This window comes from Cephus cinctus, unplaced genomic scaffold, assembly GCF_000341935.2.
Source record: "Cephus cinctus unplaced genomic scaffold, Ccin1 Ccin1_scaffold0168, whole genome shotgun sequence".
Lineage (NCBI taxonomy): Eukaryota > Metazoa > Arthropoda > Insecta > Hymenoptera > Cephidae > Cephus > Cephus cinctus.
Genome location: NW_014332892.1, coordinates 3,400,642 through 3,422,634, shown reverse-complemented (window position 1 = coordinate 3,422,634; position 21,993 = coordinate 3,400,642). Strand labels below are relative to the sequence as shown.

At 51.6% G+C, this 21,993-nt stretch overlaps 1 protein-coding gene across 1 annotated transcript in view; it reads left to right on the top strand.

Annotated features, from left to right (window-relative positions):
* The window catches only part of LOC112493811, a 111,368-nt gene that overhangs the window by 69,013 nt on the left and 20,362 nt on the right, over positions 1 to 21,993 (top strand). The window contains exon 3 of the mRNA XM_025081214.1: positions 13,974 to 14,117. Within this exon, the coding sequence (XP_024936982.1) occupies positions 13,974 to 14,117 (144 nt within the window). The remainder of the gene's footprint in view (positions 1 to 13,973; positions 14,118 to 21,993) is intronic.

Below are 21,993 nucleotides of genomic sequence, written 5' to 3'. Positions count from 1 at the left end.
GGACACGGGTTAAGGTTCGAGGATGGTGGACGTGGAGGACGTGGAGGACGGAGAGGATAGAGAGAATAGAGAGAGGATAGAGAGAATAGAGAGGATACTCGCGGAGCGTTTAAAAGGCGATTGCGGTTAGCAGAGGAACAGTGTAGGTAATTTATTGCTACCATTTAAAGCGCCATATAATAATACGCCAGCACAACTATTTCTTAATGTCCCGGCGCGCTATACTGTCTATGGTCCGCGCGCGGATAATTAAGGACAGGCTTTTATGAAAACCGCGTAATAACCACCGGGGAAAGTTATTCGGTGGACGCCACACGAGGTCTACGCCCGATTCCTTCTGTTATCCTGGATTCTTCCTTGACCTTTGCCCCCTGGGGCACCTAGCCCCCTCTTCCAACAGCCCCAGACACACGGGAGCACCGCCGCTCGGGATATCGAAGCAGCGACGTCTAATGGCAGCTCGTGTATCCGATGGCTCCGCTCTCGCGACTCGATGAGTCATCAATGAAGGTTGTGCATCGCATATTGCAGCAGACTTACGTTGGCGCGCGCGTGCGCGATTTACACGTATTTCGCAGCCGCGTGTGCCCGTGCACGCGGGGGCCAAGGGACGCGGCCGTGCGGCCGTCGGGATGGCTGGTGGTACGTGGCTACGCGAACACGTGCCTCCTGGTGAGGCTAAAGCGCATTCGCCGATGAGACGCTACCGCGGTAAGTAGATCATGTTCCACGATGATGCTCTTTGAGTGCCGCCGGTACTAACCCAACCACGGGCTATTCCTGGCCAAGGCCTCCAGACTGCTACCAGCTGATCCTATCCAGTTGGTCCTTAGGAAGCTCGTGTTGGCATCTTCCTCTAGTAGGCCAGCTGACACTCTATCGATGTTCTCAATGTCTATGGCGATTATGATGATGATGATGATGATGATGATGATGGTGCTCTGGTGTATCTATTATCTTGAAATTAATTATAGCCACTCCGGGGTAACGTATCATACAGGTATTTATACATATGGATCGAGTATGGTACTGGATGTGGAGAGCGGAGAAGTCGTGGGATCATCCCGCAGGAGGAAGAATTCTTCATGCAAATTCGAGTGGCTGCGACATCGAGCGATTATGCAGATCTCGATCGGGTCCACGTCCTCCGGTCGTTAGTAGGTCGCGCAGCTCCTCGCGCGAAATGCATCGCGTCGGATGCGCCGCGCGTCCCAGGATGCTCCGTTGCGACGGCCGTTGACATTATTCGAGGCCACGATCTTACCCGGAGTCCGTTGTCCTCTTACCCTGAGGCCCTGTCGAAATACTTTCGAAAATACCGCGGGCCCTGAATTTGCATCACGAGCTGCGTCCTGACGCGATGTCGCCGTCGTCTTCGGCCCCCTTCGGCCCCCTTGCCCCGAGTGCCCGGGCACCGCGGCAAATTGGAAATTACAACGCCGTTACCTGGGGTCCCTTCTGGCAATTAAGATTGATTGATTTTTGCGGAAGGATCGAGTCCCACACGATAATGATGACTCGGTCGTTACGCGATTCACCGGAGGCTCGGCCACTTTGTTATCACATTTTATTCCTCAAATTATACAGTCTCTTATATTTTAATTGGATTTTCCTTTCCTCGGGGAGTCAGTCCAGTTTTTTGTCCGGCCTGACATGGGCTCCGCAGGTACGTAGCTACTCCCGCAGAAGGAAAAGGTACGAGCGGGGGCCCTTTAAGGGCAATCCGTCTGGAAGCAATATATTACGCGGCAGAGCGGCGGCGCGAAGTACCGCCGTTTCAAAGACTCGAAGCCAAGTTTTAGCAGCGCCTCGTACTAGGCAGAGCAATGGAGGACGCTGCTCGTAACTCACGGCAGGATTATTAAATTAATACGAGCGGACCCACCTCGCGCACGTTGGCGTGTGAGGAGATAACCACAGGTTTCCCGTGTAATAGGGCCCTAACGACACCGGGCAAGCGTTTACACGCCCCTGGAGGCGCGCGTCCGATCGCTCTACTGCCAATGCATTAGCGACGATCACGCCAGCCGCAATCACTTTTACCACTGGCAGGCCTAGGAGGGTTGGCACCATTGATGGCTGCTCGTCCCCTGCGACTGGTGCACCCAAAAGTGCATCTCCTGATAGGAAGCTGGATTGACCATTGAACCCAGCTGTATCACGCGCACAGAGCAGATAGAAAGCACGGTCCAGTTCCATGGCCGCTTTTCATCCTCCCGTAATGGCAGTGAATGACGAGGTGGAGGCTATTGACGAAGTGGTCGATGAAGTGGAAGAAGGTGAGGCGACTGGAGGCTTCCCACGCGGAGCGGTAAACATTAATGGAAATGTCACTCGATCAGGGAGATTTTCACCTGGGCACCGTCGCGCTCTATCGCTTCCTAGTAGACATTATTAAAAGGAAAATTAACATAGCAGCCGATATAGTAACGTCGTCCCGAAGCGTCTAGAGGCGTCCCTCCCGAGGCGTCTCAGGCGTCTCGGGCGTCCGAGGCGGCTAGGTGAGAATCGTGCATCGCCACGGGGAAATTTATCACCATAGAAGCAATTAATGGGATTTTTTCAAGGAGTCCTCGAGACTCACGAACCTGGTCTCACCTTCGTGCATCGTGCTCACGTCTTTGCGTCTTTCTATAGATTGCCGATACTTTGCCGATACATCGATACTTCGATACTTCGATACTTCGATACTTCGATAACGGCTTACGTAATTTATATATATTCAATTCAATTTATCCAATTCTCTCTTTACCCTCGCGGGTCAAACTGACTTCCTTCGCTTTTAACGTTATCCTTAAAAGCACATATATAAGTATATTATCTTCGAAACGTCGTTCGAATATTTCGATGCTTTAATTTTAAAAAGTATTCCTGGCTATCGGCCAAACAACAGCCACAGTCTATCGGTGTGGGCCATATACTATACTGTAGCGAGCAGGAGAAGGTGGACGTGCCGAAGGTGGGCTACCGAGAATCAATACCGAACGAAGGTCTAGTTTGATCCAGAGTCTGACCACGTATCGTTTCGTCATCGGCAGTTGCCTAATTTAATTTAACCGATCCGCCATTGGCCCAGGGTGATCCCCCGGCGAAAATACGATTGACTCGCGCAACGACTCACTCTGGGACTGGAATTACCGATCGTAGGATCGCCGCGCGAATACCGATCGCTCGCGAGGATTATATTTTCCACGTGGAGATCCTCGAAGCTACCGAAACTTCCTGGAAGTCGAAAGTCCCAAGAAGTTACGATCCTTGGATAGAAAATTGCCTGAGATTCTCCTTCCGATTGAAAAGTCGAAGGGTGCATTATCCGTGGTGCGATTTTGAAAAATGAGCTGGTGCATCATGGGGATCGGACGGCTCGGCATGCGAGTGCGCGGTTGCTATACTTGGGAAAGAGTAATCTCGCGGAACGACGGTGCCGAGCGAGTTTGACGTTAATTGGCTGTAATTAAGGGGCGAACCGCTTAATTAGATGGACCGCGACTGCGGATGGTCGATTCCGAAATTTATCGGTGAGTCTCTGCCGAGTGCGAGAGAGAGAGAGAGATTCGCGAATCGCAGGGAGCTCTGCCCGCGCATAATCTAAGGTAAAGCACGCTATCGGATCTCGCGATCTTTCGCCAAGGTGCTAAGCGCGCATGAGCCTCTGCGAGAGGTCGTTAATTAAGGGACGGCAGGACGTGAGGATAGGCGGGGGTGCCTAGCCATAGGAATGGCGGCGCGGCGCGTCCACGTCTTTCGCGATCCGCTCGATTTTTCGGTCTCCAGGAGAGATCGGCCGATTTTTCGCAGGGGTTCCCGCGCTGGCGCTGCTCCTCTATCTGCCGCTTGGAATCGACACCCTCGGCGACTGGGCGGACCTGCTGGAGGAAGAGAACCAAAGAGAAGGATGAGAAAAGGTCCAAAGAGAATGGGAAAGAGTCTCTGACTTAGTGCGATGCGCTAAGGAGGTGTAAGCCTTGTACGCAGATAGCCGTATCGGGCCCCGCTAATCGGGGCCCGTGTCCACCCAGGCACCCACTACCGGTTACCGGTTTACCGGTTACTTACCGGGCGCATCGGCGCACTTTACGAGTAACGCGCACGGTTTCCCGCTGTGGTTTTGCTCGCTGCGAGGGCGGCAGGTGCCGACGACTGATGGCCTACCGGTACATCGCGACTAGCTTTACCTTAGCTTGCCTTGCCTACCCTCTCTGTCTTCGCCCTGCCACTCCTTCGTACTTCGCATCTACTCCACTTCCCCTCCAAACACCATTCGTTCACGCAGCGCACGTGGGTGTAACCTGCCTGGTACCAGGACGATCATCACGTTCCGGCAACAGTTCCTTCTGTGTCTTAGCCGAACGATTCCTGGCAATTCCTGAGGTTGCTTCCTTCTGCGATAAACACGAAAATTCAGCCGTTCGATTGCACGGTAAATCACAAAGTCGTCTTGTTAAAAATAGAGAGCCGCAAGGACGAAGAATAGAAGCGAAATACGGTGTCCAAGAGTGTTGAGCCTGGCTGGACGCGCTGGCCTGGAACCAGAGAGCCAGATAGCTGCTAAATGTCACCTAGGTTTGCGTAATCCCTAGATTCGTTCACACGACTCACCCTCTTTGGTTTCCCCGGCTAACGAACTGGTCCACCGGCATTAGCGTCACGCGATCATCCTAAGCTGCCAATTGACGTCCAGCACCAGGAGCACCAGCTTGCTTCTCCTCGGGACCCAAGCCGTCACTCTCTTTCCAGTGCCCGGTACTTTCCTTTACTCTCACTCTCTTCCCGGCTGATTCGACTACACGAAATCCTGAACAGCCAAGAGCAACCATGTCCCTCGGGAGTTGGCGGCAGCAGGATCCTCAGACGGCGGGTACCTGATTCAATGTGAGAACGAGAAGCGGAGGAAGAAGGATCTCTCTGGAGCGGAGGAGAAGACATCGGCCGGCGACCTGGCCGCGTCTTGTACACGTCGAAACGTCAGTCGCTTTGATGCGAACATGCCTCGCCAACACCACGCGTGCATACCAGGAGGTTCCGAGCGCGAAGAACGCAGGTCTGGAAGATCCTCGACGGGACGCGATGCTGAGCCAAGGTGGATGGTTGGCTAGGTAGGGCCGTGAGGATAGTTAGGTAGGTACGAGGTCTACACGTTGTACCAGGTACTGGTGGAGGTAGAGAAGGTAGAGAAGGCACGAAGAACGTTCCGATCACGGAACCGCGGATCGCGCGCTCAGTGACTCACTCACACACGCTCCCGACAAAAAACACTTCCCACGTCCCGAAACGCTCTTGCTTTTCAATTTGACCCCGCCCCGGGCGATCTTGCTCGCTGTTAGACCGTAAACCAATTCTAACTGCCAAGCAAACAGGCGCAGCCCAATCGTTTCAGGGCCGCGTCGCTTGCCCCCCTGTTTTCCTCCATGAGAACCACGCCGGATTGATACATCGATCTCTCCGATCTAGAACTAGATCTCTCATTCTGTGCTGGAATCGATTTCTATTGATACTCGACGCGTAACGTTCCGCCACGCGCGGAGCCTCTCTCGGCTCCCATAATAGAGACACCTACCTCTGCGCCATAACCGGCAGCCAATTCACGTCGATTCCTCGAGAGATATCTCGCTCGATCGATAGCATCGCTGCGCGATACCTTCCGCGCAATTGCGATCGGCTTCCTCCGGGGACTAACCGATCCTTCGCGATAGCGACGAGCGCGATGACGTTGTTCAGGATGCGGAGCTACAGAAGCGGTACAGGAGCGGAATACCCATAGTCCTCCTGCGATCCTGCGATCCTGCAATCCGGCGGCATCTTCGGCGAGCCTCCTCTCAAAGGACTCGTGTGGCTGCCTTATCCCGAGGATCTCCGTGTGATCCGGCGCTAACAAACCACGCGGATCGTGAAAAACGAAAGCGAAATCGATGCCGAGCTAAGAACGATAAATGCCTACATTCCATGCTCCGCGCAGCGGAAGATTTTTACCGGGCGCGTAGGCGTCCATAGGCGTCCATAGGCGTCCATAGGCGTCCATAGGCGTCCACAGGCGGCCGGGCGGCTCTTCTGTGAAGGAACAACAGGCACAGGAGGTTTCAGTTTGTTTCCTGGAGGCGGTTGCGCTGCTACTGCGGCGAGGAGGAAGAGAGGCGCGCGCGCATGTCAATTCCTTGCCAAGGCAATTAAGCCTTGTTTGGTGCACTTGGCTAGCGAGCAAGATCAGCGGGATGCATTTTCTTCCCTACCAAAGCGCCAAGCTGATTTATCCTTCCGCCAGCGCCGAGGTACCAACTTCTTGTAACATCTTTCTGGGTCCCCCGTTCGTTCGCGGTTCTTTAACTGGAGCAAGTTTTTAGTGGGATTCTCAAACTAGAACCCATTTACGGCCTCTTCTCTCTGGCTCTTTCATCATTCGCCATGGCTGCTCTATAAATACGTGCCAACCGGAGAACTGGATGAGTAGTGAACTCGGGTTCACGACCTTCTTCCTCGTGCCTAGGTGTACCACTGTTCTTCTCTGAGCCACAAGAGAGAGAGAGAGAGAGAGAGAGAGAGAGAGAGAGAGAGAGAGAGAGAGAGAGAGACGACCAGAGTCCTATATCCGCTCGTGTGTGGATATGTATATCCACGTGGGAAATCCATTAAGAGACGTAGCAGGTGCTCTGCTCGACTTAATGACAGCCCATTCAATAGCGCGCTGAGCCACACGAAATAACGCGGCTGCCAAGCATACCTGGAGGAAGTAAGCCAAGTGGGAGAGGAGCAGGGACGAGGTACAAGGAGAGGGGGCATGCCGACGGTGACGAAGGCGTCCATCAACCGCCGCGTTTGGTCTTAACCATTACCCGTAATTAACCATGACGGCTTGGCATTCCCCATAGATTTATATACTAATTACACTAATTAATTTATCGGCGCGAGCGCGCGATCGAACGGGCCTAGTTCTTGCGCCTGAAACTCCTCCAGTCCTCCGTTCCCCAGGACGACACGCTCCTCGTTCCGGAGTGATTGGTGAGCGGACATGCAGACCAGCAGGAGAGAATCCTGGGAGCGTGTGTTGCTCCGTACTTTTTGCCTGCCTCCCCCCTTCGGATTCCGCTCCCTGGAAATTACTCGGCTGCCGAGGGCGTCGCGACGCCACCGACGGCTTCCACGTTTCGTTCTGCGATGCTGAACCTTGCACTTGCGCGCCTCGCCACACGAGTTACGCGCCATCGCTTAAGAAATATTACTATCGTAATTAAGATTTTCTAATTAGCCACCATTACTCGCCGCCACTCTGGCTGCTCTGCCATGAGATATTCCCATGGGTACCGCGCGAATTCCTATGGATACTATTTCGCTCTCTCTCTTTCTCACTCTGTCCCACTATTCTTCTTCTGTAATTTGAGTAAGAAATTTCCGATTTTTTTTAAATTTTTATTAAATTCATCAACTCGCACTCGTTATCTCAATGCTTCCCGAGAAGATGATGCTGGTTGTGTCTGGGTCAAGTTCAGATCCCGAGGATCACTCCTACCTACACGAATCTCCAGACTCCCTTTTCATCTCCACCGGACCACGCTCCCAGACCATTAAAATTAAACCTCTAATTTCCGATCTGGACCGTCGAATCTACTGAACGATAACTCTCCCTGCTCCACTCGGTCGCCCAGTAACGTACGGAGAACCCGATGCCAGTCGGCAGCCACTTCGGGAACGTACTTCATCCTGCAGTCACTCTTACGTTTCTTCGCAGGAGGATTCGTGGCTGCGAAAACTCCGAGCGTGGACGACTTGGCTGATCTTTATTTCGGATCCATCCGCGGTAGGGAGGTCCTGGGGAACCCGCGCAGAGTCCTTTCGGCTCGATCGCGGACGATCGAATGGCGAACGATACGGCCCTGAGGCATTGAAGCATCTTCTTCACGTGCACTTACTCCTTCCAGGTAACAATAATAAAATTAGAGTTTTTTGCTCGACTTGAACGCCGATCGGTGGTTCTTGCTCTCGCAAGCGAACCAGCCTGATCCGTGATACAGTTTTTTGCTCGTCTAAATTTAAAAGCGATTACCGATGATTACTGGCTGGGAAAGTCAGAATTCGTAGGGAGAGCGGAATCACGATCTACACGGGTTACCGTAGCCTTAGCTGGGCTTGTATCGCGCTTTTCAAAAAACACGAGTTTACCCACGGCTCGTTACGATCGCCCTTGCCAATTATATTTTATTTACAGGGGAGCTGCGTGTCATTGCCGACAATTTCATCCTGAAACAATAAAAGACTTTTCGACTCGGCACCACGAGCAATGAGACTTTCCTAGTTAAGTAACCGAGGAACCAGCCAACTAACGAAATAAATAAATAAAAGTAGATAAGATCATTCTCGTGTGAATCAAGCTGGCCGAAATCGCGGCCGTGAAATTACGGCAGGGCTGCCGCGGGAGGAAGTGATTTGGAGTGAAGCGGTCATTCCGTAATGACTTAAACGCGCAGTAATCACATTGTTTGCCGGTAATTGTGTATTAATAGATGAGAACTGGGTCTCTCAGGCGCTCCGACTCCTAACCTGCCTTCACTCGCGTAATACCTGCGATGGTGCCCGGCGCAGAGTAGGCGAGTGGGATTGCTGTCAGGCCTCGGACCATTTCTGAACGTTGATATACATCGCCAGCGCCTCTTCGTTCTTCGCTCTTCACTTTCTGCTCGCTTTGAGCCTCCAAATTGATCAGCACCGAGTCTTCTCTCGCACCGTGTTATTTACCCTCTTACCAATAAGGCGCTGCGAGCTAGACGAGATACCGAAGGATAGTCCAAAGTCGCTTCTGACCGGTATCGGAGATACCCTGGATCCCTTCGCCTTACAAAAATCTCTTTTTCTTTTTCATCTGCTGCTTCCAGTTTTCTCATAGGAGAGAGAAATCGTCTGGAGCAACTTGCGTGGCAGTTCCCCGCGATGGGACGTAGGTTAGGGCAACTCGTCCATCATGATCATGAAGGATATACGCCACGGCCAAATTAAATCCAAAGCATTTCCTATAATTAAGTGATTCGGCTGGTAAACGGTCCAGGATGACTGACGTTCGGAGAACTATCATTAACCCTCTCTTCTTTGGTGGGACCTGGGACCCGGGTACCAGAGGCGTCGCGCAGTAACCAAAACCGGCAACGAGAATTTCATTCTTGGGAGTCAAGACGTGATTCGGAGTTACTGTATATACAGACTGGCAGGATCATTCATTGTGAGATCATGGCTGATCGTGATGATGATCTTAAGGAGGCAGATCAAGTGGATCAATCCCTTTTGAGACAGAGCAGCGATACACATGACAGCCTCAATGAGACTGGAAACGTTCGGTCTCTCGAGGAATTCATTATCTCGATCTTACTGATCTTGGCCGATCTCTTTAAGATCGTGTTCCGGTTGCGATCGTGGCGAGAATAAAAATGAAAGAGTAGAGGTGTGCATGCGCGTGTCCATGTCTTTGTAGTCTGCCGCTTGGCGAACACGTAATGCACCAGTTGCGTGGTAGAGAAGTTCTTACTTAAATGCATCGTCCTTAACATTATCCCGAACTGTCATTAATCCAACAACAGGAAGATGCTACCTCAGCGTCTCAATGCCAACGACACGAAATTAATAGCTATTGTTTCGTAACTCACGGACCTTGACCGGGAGGCCAGGAGGCCCCGCCGACATCGCGAGTCCTGCCAAATAACGAGCGTCAATATTTATACCAGCGAACGAGGTCGCTACCGATTTACGAGCGCGTAATTCCGGCTCGAGCGTTTTATTAGATCCCATCGATCCATACGGAACGACCATACGAATCAACCGATCCGTATCGGGAGGACTGGAACGAAAAGGCGTGAAGATCACGCGAACGCTTCGAGTAGGACGAGAGAGAAGCAAGAGAATCGGACTAGGATCGAGAGCGAAAGCGATCGGATTTAATGATTTCTAAAAAATTCGAAGGATCTTGATGATCTGTGTAAATAGTGAGAAATGTGGAAAATACGGGAAAACACCTGATGCACGAGGTGTAGGTATTCAGGCATTGATCATGCATACGAGCACCTACCGTACACGTAATCTCATGTACGACGGAATTCGTGTGGCGATAATAAAACGAGGATGATGTCGTCATGATCGCTCATGATCGCTCGCGATCGTGAGTCCCAGTCTAGCTGACTGCATGCGAAGAGGAACGTAACGGTCACTGGATGCGCGTTCTCTGGACCATTCTAATATCAAGGACTCAACGGCGATGGATGCGCACAAGAGGAGTAGGAGCAAATGCAGTCGACCTCTGACCCAGCACGCTCAAACCTGGAGGATATCTGACTCATGACGCGCCATCCTATAGCACCACGTCACTGCCGATTCCCTCCCCCGATCCTTGCACCCTGCTCCTTCCCCTTGGACTTTTAACAACGATGACTCCTACTTTTCCTATTCCGCACTCGTCGCAATGCAAATCCCAGAACGCACTGCAGCCTCATGCCTGATTTACATGACGACTGTGATGAGCTATCCCGACTGTCCGGATCCCACCTGAACTCGAGATAAATGATCCTGTCCTCTCGGCCGACTCCCGGAGGCCCGAGCTTCTCGCGCGTCGCCTATGAGGTTGCAAAGTCCCAAGACGCGTCTTCGGTGTGGCTATCGAGTACACAGGTCGCGAGGTGATCTTGGCGAATTCGATGGCAATCGATAATGCCAATAGCGCAAACAGGATATAGGTGAGTCTCGAAGGAGTCCTGGCGCCAGGAGGACTCTTCGTCCGCGTCTCTGACTCTCGACCTATCTCTAGGAATGACGTGTTCCCGGCAGCAGGAAACAGGTGAGGTCCACTCTGGACAGGTGAGGTCCACCAGGAGTGACTCTGCAAAAATTCACCAGCAAGAGGATCTCTGCTCGCCTCTAGCCTGGCGCTCGATTATTGCACGATCGAATAATAATCGTAATCTCGGCGACGCGGATAATGACGGCTCCTCTCCCGCAAGCACGAAGCAAAGGTACCTGGAGTGCCAGAGGTGACACACGTTAGAATCTTTCTAGCTGTTAGCATCCTCCGTGCGATGCATAGTACTTTTCCCGGGAGAAAAATACCGACTGACTTCTCGATTGTGAGTGGTCAGGTGGGGTTAGGTGGGCGCGAGGAGAGCGACGGACCTAGGACAGCGAGAGAGCCTAGAGAGAGAGCGCGGGGGTGGCCGAAGGGGAGGTCGGGGGAGAGAAATATGAATCCTTCTAGAAGGATTTCGTGTCTCTCTTGGTGCGATCAAACGAGTTCCTGACGATTCACATTTCTTCAAGGATAATCTTCTCCTGCGACCTCATGGCTGCCGAGCCCTCTTCTTCTCGTCACTATCTCTCATACAGTGTGGGAGAGTCCTTTCGCGACCCTGAGATTTCGATCGTATCGCGCGCGATCCTCGATCGAAGGACACCTCGATTGACCGACTTGGAAAACAATGCGCCGATGAGAGTCATATTGCAAATTACACCCGCGGCGTAATTACTCGCGAAATGAGGATCTTTCGATGGCAAATGCCTCGCGGTTGTCGCATTTATCTAATATGCCAGTTTGCCCATTATACCCATAGATAGAGATAGGAGGACGGGGAGGTGCCTTGGAACCTGAAGACGTGGACGTTCGCAGGGAGTAGGCTGATGTTGCTGATATTGCACTAGGTTCATCCTCCCGGTGAGGAATCTGCAGAGCGTCCAGGTCCTCGGCCTGCCAAGTCCTCCCGGTCCCCGTAAAAAAACTGCAAGGATCCCACGAGTCGGCGAGAAGTCGAGGAGAGGCCGTGGAAGGAAGAGAATCTCGAAAGGACCACTCGAGTCTGTAAAGCGTAGGACGTGAACTTTTCTCTGGTAAATCCTGGACGACGCGACCGCCTCTCGGAACCACCGGAGATCTGGATGATGCTGCAGGCGGACACGAGATCCTCCTGTCTTCTCGAGGCAGCGTGAAGGAGGCAGAGATGGAGGTGAAGCGTAGGTACCTACCTACGCTCGTCGTACTTATCTCACTCTTCTGGCACGCTCGTACTCTTCTCCTCGTTCTGATCTTCGCTCTCTGGGTCAGGCCAGTCGCATCATTAACACGCCTCTTGATTTATTAGGAGAAAAAATGAAAAATGACGGCGAGGAGGAGGATTCCGAAGAAAGTTGAAATTTCGAATCGCCACTCGATAATCCATTAATATAACAGCAGACCCCGAGGAGCGATGATCCACGCGAATTATGAAGCCACAAAGGTTTTAGGGTTATATTGAACTGTGCAATTTACTCTTATTGGAACGAAGTGAATAAAGCAGAGATCACTTAATCGATGTATCGATACATCAGCAAGTAGTGCCAATGATCGAAGAAATAATGGATCCTGCATAGGGTGGTACTTCCCCCTGTTGCGGATCGACCGGCCAATGTCCCCGGGCGATCCTGGATAATGCGCTACTGCTAACCCTCAATCACGAAGATTCACGCTTCACTCCTGACTAGCTGAGGTCGCAGTTACCCTGCATCCACTCGGGCAGCAGTCCAGGAGCCTCCTCAGGAACTGCCTGTCTTACGCGACATGGTCCCAGGTGCGTTCCAAAGGATGGTGGATCTCAGGGCTTCAGGCTCTTTGCGAAGCCTGCAGACCTTGTGTGTGCATTAGGAGCATGAGTACCATATATTCTGAACCTCGAGGACCTCCGCGAGGACTGTCGGAGAAGACGTCCAACTTCCGAGAAGGCACGCTCTATTGAAATCTCAAGGATTTAAAGAGGGCGCCCCCAAGGACCGTTTATCGTGCTTTGATAAATTCATCCCAGGCGTGAATCCCGTCAAACCGACTCAAACCAACTCTCTCTCTCTCTCTCTCTTCCTCATCTTCATCCTAATCAGGTCATCACACTCTCCCCTTCTAACCCTTCTTCAAATCGATTCTCCGTAATTCTTCCAAAGAACCCACTCTTCCGTCTTCTCTGATATCATCCAGATCGGTAGCCCACTGTCGTTTAACCTCTGACCCCCGGTGCCGCGTGTGTCTCTGAAGAGTCAGGACGTATAGATATATAACGCGTCCGAGCTGCAGTACACTTGCGCATCATTGCAGAGTTCAAGTACCCAAATCGCAGTTGTAGATCGCTTGGGGGCGATGCCGCTGCTGGTAGGTTGGTACGAAAAAGGAGGCAGCCGGGGCGACACATGTGTACCGGGCCAGAAGAGTAACCGTATGCAAACCAAGCGATAAAATCAAATTCCGTGTCTCTCGGGACGTGAGTGACAGACCAGCTTCGTCACTGCGGGACGCGAGATAAAAGGAGCGCATAACAAGGTGCTCGAAACGACTCGTGTACTACCTACCTCTATGTACCTATCTACGTATGTACCTATGTAACTACGTAGATGCAAGCTACGAGTTCCCAGTTACATGCGTATCAGCATATCCACTCTGCTGGACCGATGCTCTCTTCTTCTTCTTCTTATTTTTATTCTTTTTATTCACTTTTTATTCTTCTCATTTTCCTTACTCCTTCTGATAATTCACAATCTGTCCGATGAAAAATATCGACCAACTTTACCTTTAAGGAAAGTTGACCAAGTGCGACTGTGCCTGTCGTACTGTGGATATGGGTCAGAAATCAGGAACGACCATCTCAGGCGTCCCAGCGCGTAAAGAATATCGTGTTTTGGAAAGCATCGCCTTACAGCTGCCAAGCTGGAATGGAGGAGCGAGTGAGAGTCGCAAGTGGGAAAATGAGAAATTTCAAGTTTTTCAAGGTATTCGAGTGCATCAGTATGTGAGTGCAGTTTGGCGGGGGAGGCTCGGGCATGCGTAAAAATAGCATTGAAAGTGAATCGAAGAGAATTCAAGAGTGAAGGTCTCGCGCCCGCGAAGCACAGAAAGACAATAGGTCGAATGTAAATGTGGGAACGTGATTCTCATCCTGATCGGATGCCCGAGGAGTCGCGCGCGAGCGCCCGAATTTATTTCGCCTTTATCTTTATAGGAGCAGACGATGAGAAGAAGACGTGCCGAGACGATCCTCGAAATTCAAAGGCAACGATCGGTACGCAGAATGTAAAATCGGATGAACGAGTCGAACAAGTTCCTTCGAAGAGAACGAAAGTAAAAGTACGTGAAGGAACGAGAGGTAAGGAGGAAAAAAAAAGAGAAGATGCAAAGTAGACGTATAGTCGCAATATATCGAATCGGCTGGGTAATCGTACTTAGAAGCGCGAATGGGCCCAGTGTCTGTCGGGGCCTCGGTTCGTTAAAACGCTAAAAGCAAGCTCGAGCGATCGAGGGCCCGATCGGATCTCCAGGAGTGTGTGACGCAATTTAATTGCCCACTCTCCCGCAGAAGCGGCATCGATCGGTTTTCGAGAGTAATTTAGCCGATCCTGATATCGGGGCTTATCTCCCCGGCAATTATAATGACGGGCCCGGACTCTCATCCACTCTCGAATCTTGAATCTCGACTCTCGCTCTCGAGCATGACTCCTTATGCTTTTTATCGTAGTTCGAATCTGAACGCGATACGTGAACGAGAGCACACGTTCCTCTCGTGAACGTTTATCGGCTGAACTGGATCGGCCTAGCCGGATCATCTTCCCTTGCGAAATGTCTCCTAGCTTCGCGGTACCAACCTATCGTTGCGCCGGTACCAACCGTCAGGCTATCCACTTGTGCCAGCCGGTGGATCGGTTGAAAATCACCAGGTACGGGTCCAACGGGGATGCTGGATGGGGATCATCCACACGGTACGACGACAGCCACCAGGATGAAGTTACTCCAGAAGATACAAGAAGGCTGGGTCTTCCTGGTTGGTAAAGTTGGCGATGCTGGCGAAGAGGTTTCGTGGCTGGATCGTGTTTGCGAAGCCATTAGATCCCTCGTTACGTGTCATTGCCAGGGTATCTCGTGGGTCCGTGCTCTGGGCCCGGCGGTCCCCACGCGACGCCGTGCACAATTATGCATCCGAGAGACAGAACATTAATTTATCGTTGAAATAAGGACCCGGCGTGTGCGCGCGTGTCGGCGCGTCTGTTGGCGCGGACGAGCGTGGGCGCCCTGAGTGCCTCGCTTAAAACATTTCTCTGGTTCACCTCGTGTGTCTCCCTCAACATGGAGCATGTTCGTTATTTGTACCCACGTAAGAGGATTCACCACCGCGTAGATGCAGGCGATTAATAACCGAGGTGTTTCAAATAAATAAAAGCATTTGTACGTGCCCCGGGTTCCTAGCTCAACGGATTCTAAGGTTTTCGGGCACGCGCCTCCCAACCACCCACCAAGTCCCCTCTCTCTCTCTCTCTCTCTCTCTCTCTCTCTCTCTCTCTCTCTATCCAGTTCACCTTTTCGCTCTGGGTACAAGACGCGTGATGTTCCTAGGTGCACCGGGGCAGATAGGCCATGCTAAACAGATGGATGGATAGATGGGTAGACGGATAGCTGACTAGGTAGGTAGGTAGATGGATGGCCAGGTAGGTTGGTAGGTTGCTAGATATGCTCACGGCAAAGTCTGCCGATGGTAATTAACCTATAAGAGTCTCGCGCGGCCTGGAACAATGGAACGAGGCGTCCCGATCACTAACGGTACGCTCGACAGAGACACCCACGTCTTCGCTTTGCTCGTGCTTGGTGCACGTTGCCTCTAAGGTCACGTCCCTACCGATAGGGCGGGAGGGCAGGGAGCTCGAGGAACAGAGGACCCAGGCTGACTAACCTCCGGAGCCGAGTTAGCAGGTTCACGGGGTTAACCTTGAGGATGATTAGAAAGCAAAAGGTCCCCCGTCGCGATGCGATCTTCGGTCGTTTGCACACCGGATCACGACTCGTCCTCGCTCCTGCAACCTGCGCTACATACCGGGTCAATACTTATAATACCTCCTATACTTCGATCCGTTCGATCCACTCGATACGTTAGATATGCTACTACGATCCGTTACAGGTGCACAGCTCGACATTGCTTGCTTGCCTGCCTGCCTGCCTGGGCTGCTTACTTACCTGGCTGACTGGCTGGCTGACTGCCTGCCGACCGGCCGATCGACTACCGATTTCCTCTCAGGCCCACGATACCAGAGAATCATTCGATATAATTGGCGGTTCGCATCGGACGAATTAAGGTCGAACCTCCTTCGCTACCTTTCTCGTCCACCTTATATTCTTATTCTTATGCCTCGACTATTTCTTCTTTTCCATCAGCAGGGACCATTGTTCTCGACGTCTTCCCGACGGACGTTTAGATCCGTGCTCTCTCTCCCCTGCGAGACTCTCGACAAACTCACTCGGCAACCTGCCTAGCACTTTCATACCTATCCGCCTGCCTGCCTGCCTATCTGTCTATCTATCTGCCTACCTACGTAACTGCGTGTGAGCACCTACAGTCGCGAGATCACCTGCGACTCATCCAATCCCTCCTTCGTCTCCTTCGAGTTTCCTTTTGCCATTAGTTTAACTTTCCCCTTGGCCGTGTCTCGTATTTTTCGAAATTCTCAAATATTCGCTCACTCGCATCCGTCATCTTTCAAACGAATGAGCCGATTTACATGTATCGAGGATCTTAGAAATGATCGCAATCGAGATTCCCACCCGCCTCCAGTCCACCTTCGGCAAGATTCCAAAAGTTTTCATCAGAATCCTCAAGTCGCGCACCTTACCTGCCGCGAAGTCGCACGCTCTAACGGACGTTCCACTTGGAACAGTCGCGCCTACGGATCAAACAGTCGCGCGCACCGAATGATTTCTAGAAAGGAACCAGATGACTCAGATACTCGGAATCAAATGGGACTCTTAGGAGCGCAGCCAGAATCGGCCGACGCGTTTAAGGGTTAAAGGGTTTTATCTTGATCGGGTCTTCTCGTCGAAGAACGAATCCACCTGTCAACACAGCCGGGCCCTATCTGCCCCTCGAATCAAAGTTTGATTTAATAAGGGCCCAGGATGACGTAATCTTGACGTTTACCGGGTGACATCTCTCGTGCGGCTGTCACCATTCGTGACTCGAAGCGAAGCCAAGAATGCATTCTAGAGAGTCCCTACAGACTTCACGTTCGACTTTCACGTTTCACGGCTCCCCTCGGTTCGTTTCCAGGCGACCGTCACTTCCGTCCACCGACCCTCTACGAGTATCTACCCAGACCCCGTAGGACGAGGGATCTGCTCCTATAGAGGCTGCAGCATGGGTTTGGGTCCGGGGTGTCAGGATCCGGCGCGGATTTGGGTCCAGCCAATGTTTACGCCTGGCGCAGCATGTAAACGATCAGAAAAGACACGCTTGCTCTCGACCTTCGGGTGGAGCGATCGATTCACCGATTCACAGGGAATGGAGTATCGGTAGGTGTGTAAGCGGGATATCGGTACATCTGCAACACACGTGCATCACCTGTGCCTGCATAGTTGCGCGCTCGGGCGCGACCAAGAGATCCCGACAGTAAGAGATCCCACGGCATCCCGGCAAGATTATAGGGTCGGTAATTAATATATTGAGCAGTAATTAATATATTGGCCGGGCTCGAGCGCAACGTATTATTACGTACGAGGGCCTTTCTTTTTTGCGGCGACAGATTCGGCCCGCGTGCGGTTCCCTCCCCTCCGACACAGAGAGACCCACCTATCACGCATACATACTTTTCGACGCGAAAATCATCTCACGCGGGACACACTGACCGATCCCAGTTTGGCAGCGTCCTGGCCGCCCCTCGCGATTTATCGCTAATAATTCGCACCCCGATATACCGTACGTACGCGCATGCGCAGTCTCCGGGATGCATTTACGTAAACGCCCGGCAAGTTATTACCTTCCCTGGAGCCGACACCACTGATTTTCGGCTTACCCGTAATTTGTCCTCGATGACTTCCATTTTGCCACCCGTGCGACCGCAGCCTCTTCCTTACGCAGAAGGACCGCTGCCAAAATTACAGTCTGCGCATTCCCGCTCGCTACGTCGCTACAGCCATTCATCTTATACTCGGTGCGCTGGTTGGCTCGAGGCTGGTCTTTCGCTTCCGGGTGTCCCTCGTTCGCTCCTTAATATTCTTAACTAGACGTACTCGCACGACGAAGGAGGGCGAGATCGATTGCTGAGAAGAATGAGGGATTCGGGTGGACGTGGCTAATTAAAGCAAGACTCCGGCGCGAGGAGCGATTTGCGATGATGACGATGACGAAAGACCAGGAGCACATCTGCAAGATCATTAATACGTACCCACGCCGGCGAAGAAAATGTCTGCTCGATGGCTATTAGTCGAGCTAAAGATCGCGGCCATGTACGGAGTTTATTAACTCGATATTACGACCAAGGATCTTGTTATTATTATCATTATTATCACCCATCTTGTTCACTTTCGAGCGCTTCTAGATCTCTCATTGTTATTTAAATGTCTCGAGATATTTCCATGGGCAATCACTTTCCTATCGTTAAGCTCGACTCGGTCCGACCGCGCATGTCCGATCTCAGATCTGATCTTGCTTTCTGTAAAATGAATGTTTGCCTTATCGTTGGCTTCATTCGCGGGGTATTATCTCGACCGCGTGCGCGAATCATCCGAGATCGCATCTCGTCCTTCGTTCCCGTTCTTGTTCTCGTTAATGTACGTCGCGAAGTAATTGGCAGTGGGTTCCCAAGAAAAAAGTGAATTAGGTCCGCGTGACTCGATCGCTTCGAGTCGAGAGTCGTAAAGAGACTCGCCGGGGCTCATGGGGACTCGCGAAACCGGGCCGGGCCAAAAGGTCAGGCCGGCGACATTTCGTGCTCGGAGCGCAGCGACGTATTCGTTAATGGTACCAACTTAAATTTTATTAATATTTACGAATGATGATTTCCGAGAAATCTTGGGAGACGTTACGTCGATCGATCCGTCTCTCCTTTGATATTTGAGCGGGAGCCGAGAACGCTTAAGGCAGTCCGAGGCTCAAGAAGATGACCGGTAGCTACTCGGGTCGGCTTGCACGTAGGAGCGCATGGGTATCGATGACACCGTTAATTTCCCATGGCATTGGCCGTATCTCTGTCGAGCAGGCAAGAAGGTAAGAAGGTAAGAAGTACTCATGCTTTCCTTAAAAAGAGTCTCTTTCCAAACGGCAAGAGCCATTAGCCGCACTCAGCTATCCCTCCTGCGCTTAGCATTATTGATCGCCTCGATCGGGACGATATTTTAGCCTCGATACGGTGAAACTCGACCTAAGTAGGATGGGCACCTCGTTCGGGAAACTGGTGCCGCTTTGAGAAGCCGGCGAGTGCAGCGAGTAGTCGAGTAGCAGAAGCGAGTAGTAGCGACGGCAGCTAGTAGCGAGTAGCTGCAGACCGGAAGGGGGGGGGTCGCGCTCGCTTAGCTTACATGCTGCATTAGAGTCCACGTGGGACAGAGACAGCAGATGAACACACGTCGAGTGATATAAAACCGGCATCTCGAATAAATACTCCATTGCGGGAGTACGGGCCCTAAATATTCATGGGAGACACTCTCCAGGAGTCGTCTTAACCTGGGCCTTAAGGGTCGTCGCATGCGCGGACGGTCTCGCAGAAGCTATCGGGGCTACCGGTCGTTCTCTCCTTGTCTCTTGGCTGTCTCATCGCTTGATATCCCTCTCTCTCTCTCTCTCTCTCTCTCTAGCTCGACTCTATCCCTCCCATGCATCCGTCCGTTCATCCATTTATCGAGGATGAATCGTGGCGAAATATTTTCGAAGGGAATACAGAGAGCAAGGTCGTATCACACAGTACTGTCGCTCCCACCAGGTGGAATCCACAACGGACAACCTACTCCTACTAATTACGCTGGAACTAATGATCCCAGCCGGGAGACTGGCGGCGGACAAATAGTAAATTGATTGCTTAACGAGTCCCGGTAATTAAATCGAATTACTAGGGCCCAAAAGCAGAGCGGTAGCCTCTGAGCCGGACTTTGTCCTTTTCTTTTTTCTTCCTTTTGATAACCGCCACTCCTTCCTCCGGTTCGAGCATGCCTGGTATCCTCCGTGATTGATTTCCATTGCGGAGCATTCTCCGTTTCTAATAAACAGCCAGGCACTTGGTCCCGCTTTAGAGATGCACGCATGCCCGGTACTCCCGCCGCTTCTAACCTCCGCGGCAGAAGCTGCCTCGGAGCTAAATACACAAGAGCGGCCGCTCGTAAACAGCAACAAATAGACTGGAGGATGGCTGCGAGGAAAGAGATTAAGCCAGTCGTGGCCTCGACATTATGTAAGGTCGCCCAGTTAAATCGAATGGAGATGGAATCGCCTGCATCCACGGCGCATCTACGGCACATCGAGCGATGAGCTCGGCTCGGGACGACATCGGGAGACGATCGAGCTCACGTCTTTTTCTTCGCCACTTCTAACGACTCCGCTATATACTCGCTGGCTATTTTCTCAGGAATAGATCGTGCCCATCGAGCAAGGGCTCAAGTCCGACACGTCCTCGCGGCACGTGCACGATAATGTGACGATCGCGAGTCCTCGGCCGATCTTCGGCTCGGTCGCTCGTGTCGCCGCTAATGGAAATTGAGAGAAGCACAAAAAAAGAAGTTCACTCGGATATCGAAATTTCGGAAAGTTTTCGTAAAGGTTAATGGTCTTGTTTCGTGTGAAAAAAAAATAAAATTTTTATGAATTCACGACTCGCGTGCGCGCGACTCTCTCGGGGATCTTTCGTGCTGGTTCAAAAAAAAAAGAAAGACTTAAAATCGTACGATTGAGTATTCGCGACTCGAACAGTATTTATACTTTGGAAGAAAGCTGCACCTGCTATAGTCTAGCGATATCGTATATCGTAACGTACCATGCATACTGCCGTGTTACATAGGAGCTAATGTCGTCACACGAGGATTTCTGTAAGACTGTGACGAACCACTGGGACCTTCCTGTAGGCATTTCTCATCTTGGAGCTAGAGGGAGATTATTTCTATCTCTGTCTCTCCCGTTCAATCTCTGTGACTAAGCGTATATTATAATTGGCGTCGATGCATACAGAACCGATCGGAGGCGTCTTGGTAATTTATTCCTGCGCTCTACAGGCTTCCGCGATCCTTTCGCCAAAATTTATTTGCGATCGCTCCGATCCCCATCGGCGCGACTGCCGCGACCTTCCAACATGCGGATTCACCGTTCTCCAGATTCGCCGTCAACTCTGCGCTCCTAGCTGCTCGCTATTAGCTGCTCGTTCGCGCGTTCGACGCGTCGCTTGCACAATCGCTTTGCTCTGCCGAGCCGAGACGTCGCCTTTCTTGCTCTTCTTTCACCGCTGGAATCGTTCGTTTTATTCGACTCCCAGAGTTACGGAGCAAAATAGAGATAATAGAAACATAAAAGACATCCACATAAAGAAGCTGCTGTCTGGACCACGTACAGATGCGCAAGACTGGCAATGTCCTACAGTGGGATAAATCTCATCGCCGATAAAAGACTGTGTTAATTTACAAGGTCAAAAAAATGCATCAGATTGCCCACACACGCCTTTTCCTCGTGCGCGAGAGAAAAGTGGATTTCGATGAAGAATAAAAATTTTTTTGAAAATTTTCATATTTCACGAATCTCAAGATTAATTCTCACAGCCTCCATAAAAATTGCCCTTCGGCAGGATCGGTAAACCCGAGTCGATATTCTCGTTGAATATTTTGCCAGGTGATGGGAAACTATCGGGAAATTTCTTCGGATTACATTGGAGGCGTGCGCCATAGCGTACACCCCCATAGAGGATAGCGCATGATGCACCACACCGTACGTGGCCAGCATCCCGAGTGCCTCTTATGGGATGCAGCACATTGCACCATAATATTATTAGATAAACGGCGCATTGCTGGCTAGTGTGTGCTGCTTGTATATGGTTTACATAAGCGGTTGTGACCCCTCGCCTCTTGCCGGTACACACGCACAACTCCACGCTCCTGTATATCTATATACACGCCTAGAAACCAATGCAGCCAATCCTTTATGTGTCTACGAGATACAGAGAGACGAATACATGGACGGACTTCGAAGCGACAAGTGCGATCCTCCTCCTGCCCCTCCTGCCCCCCTCCTG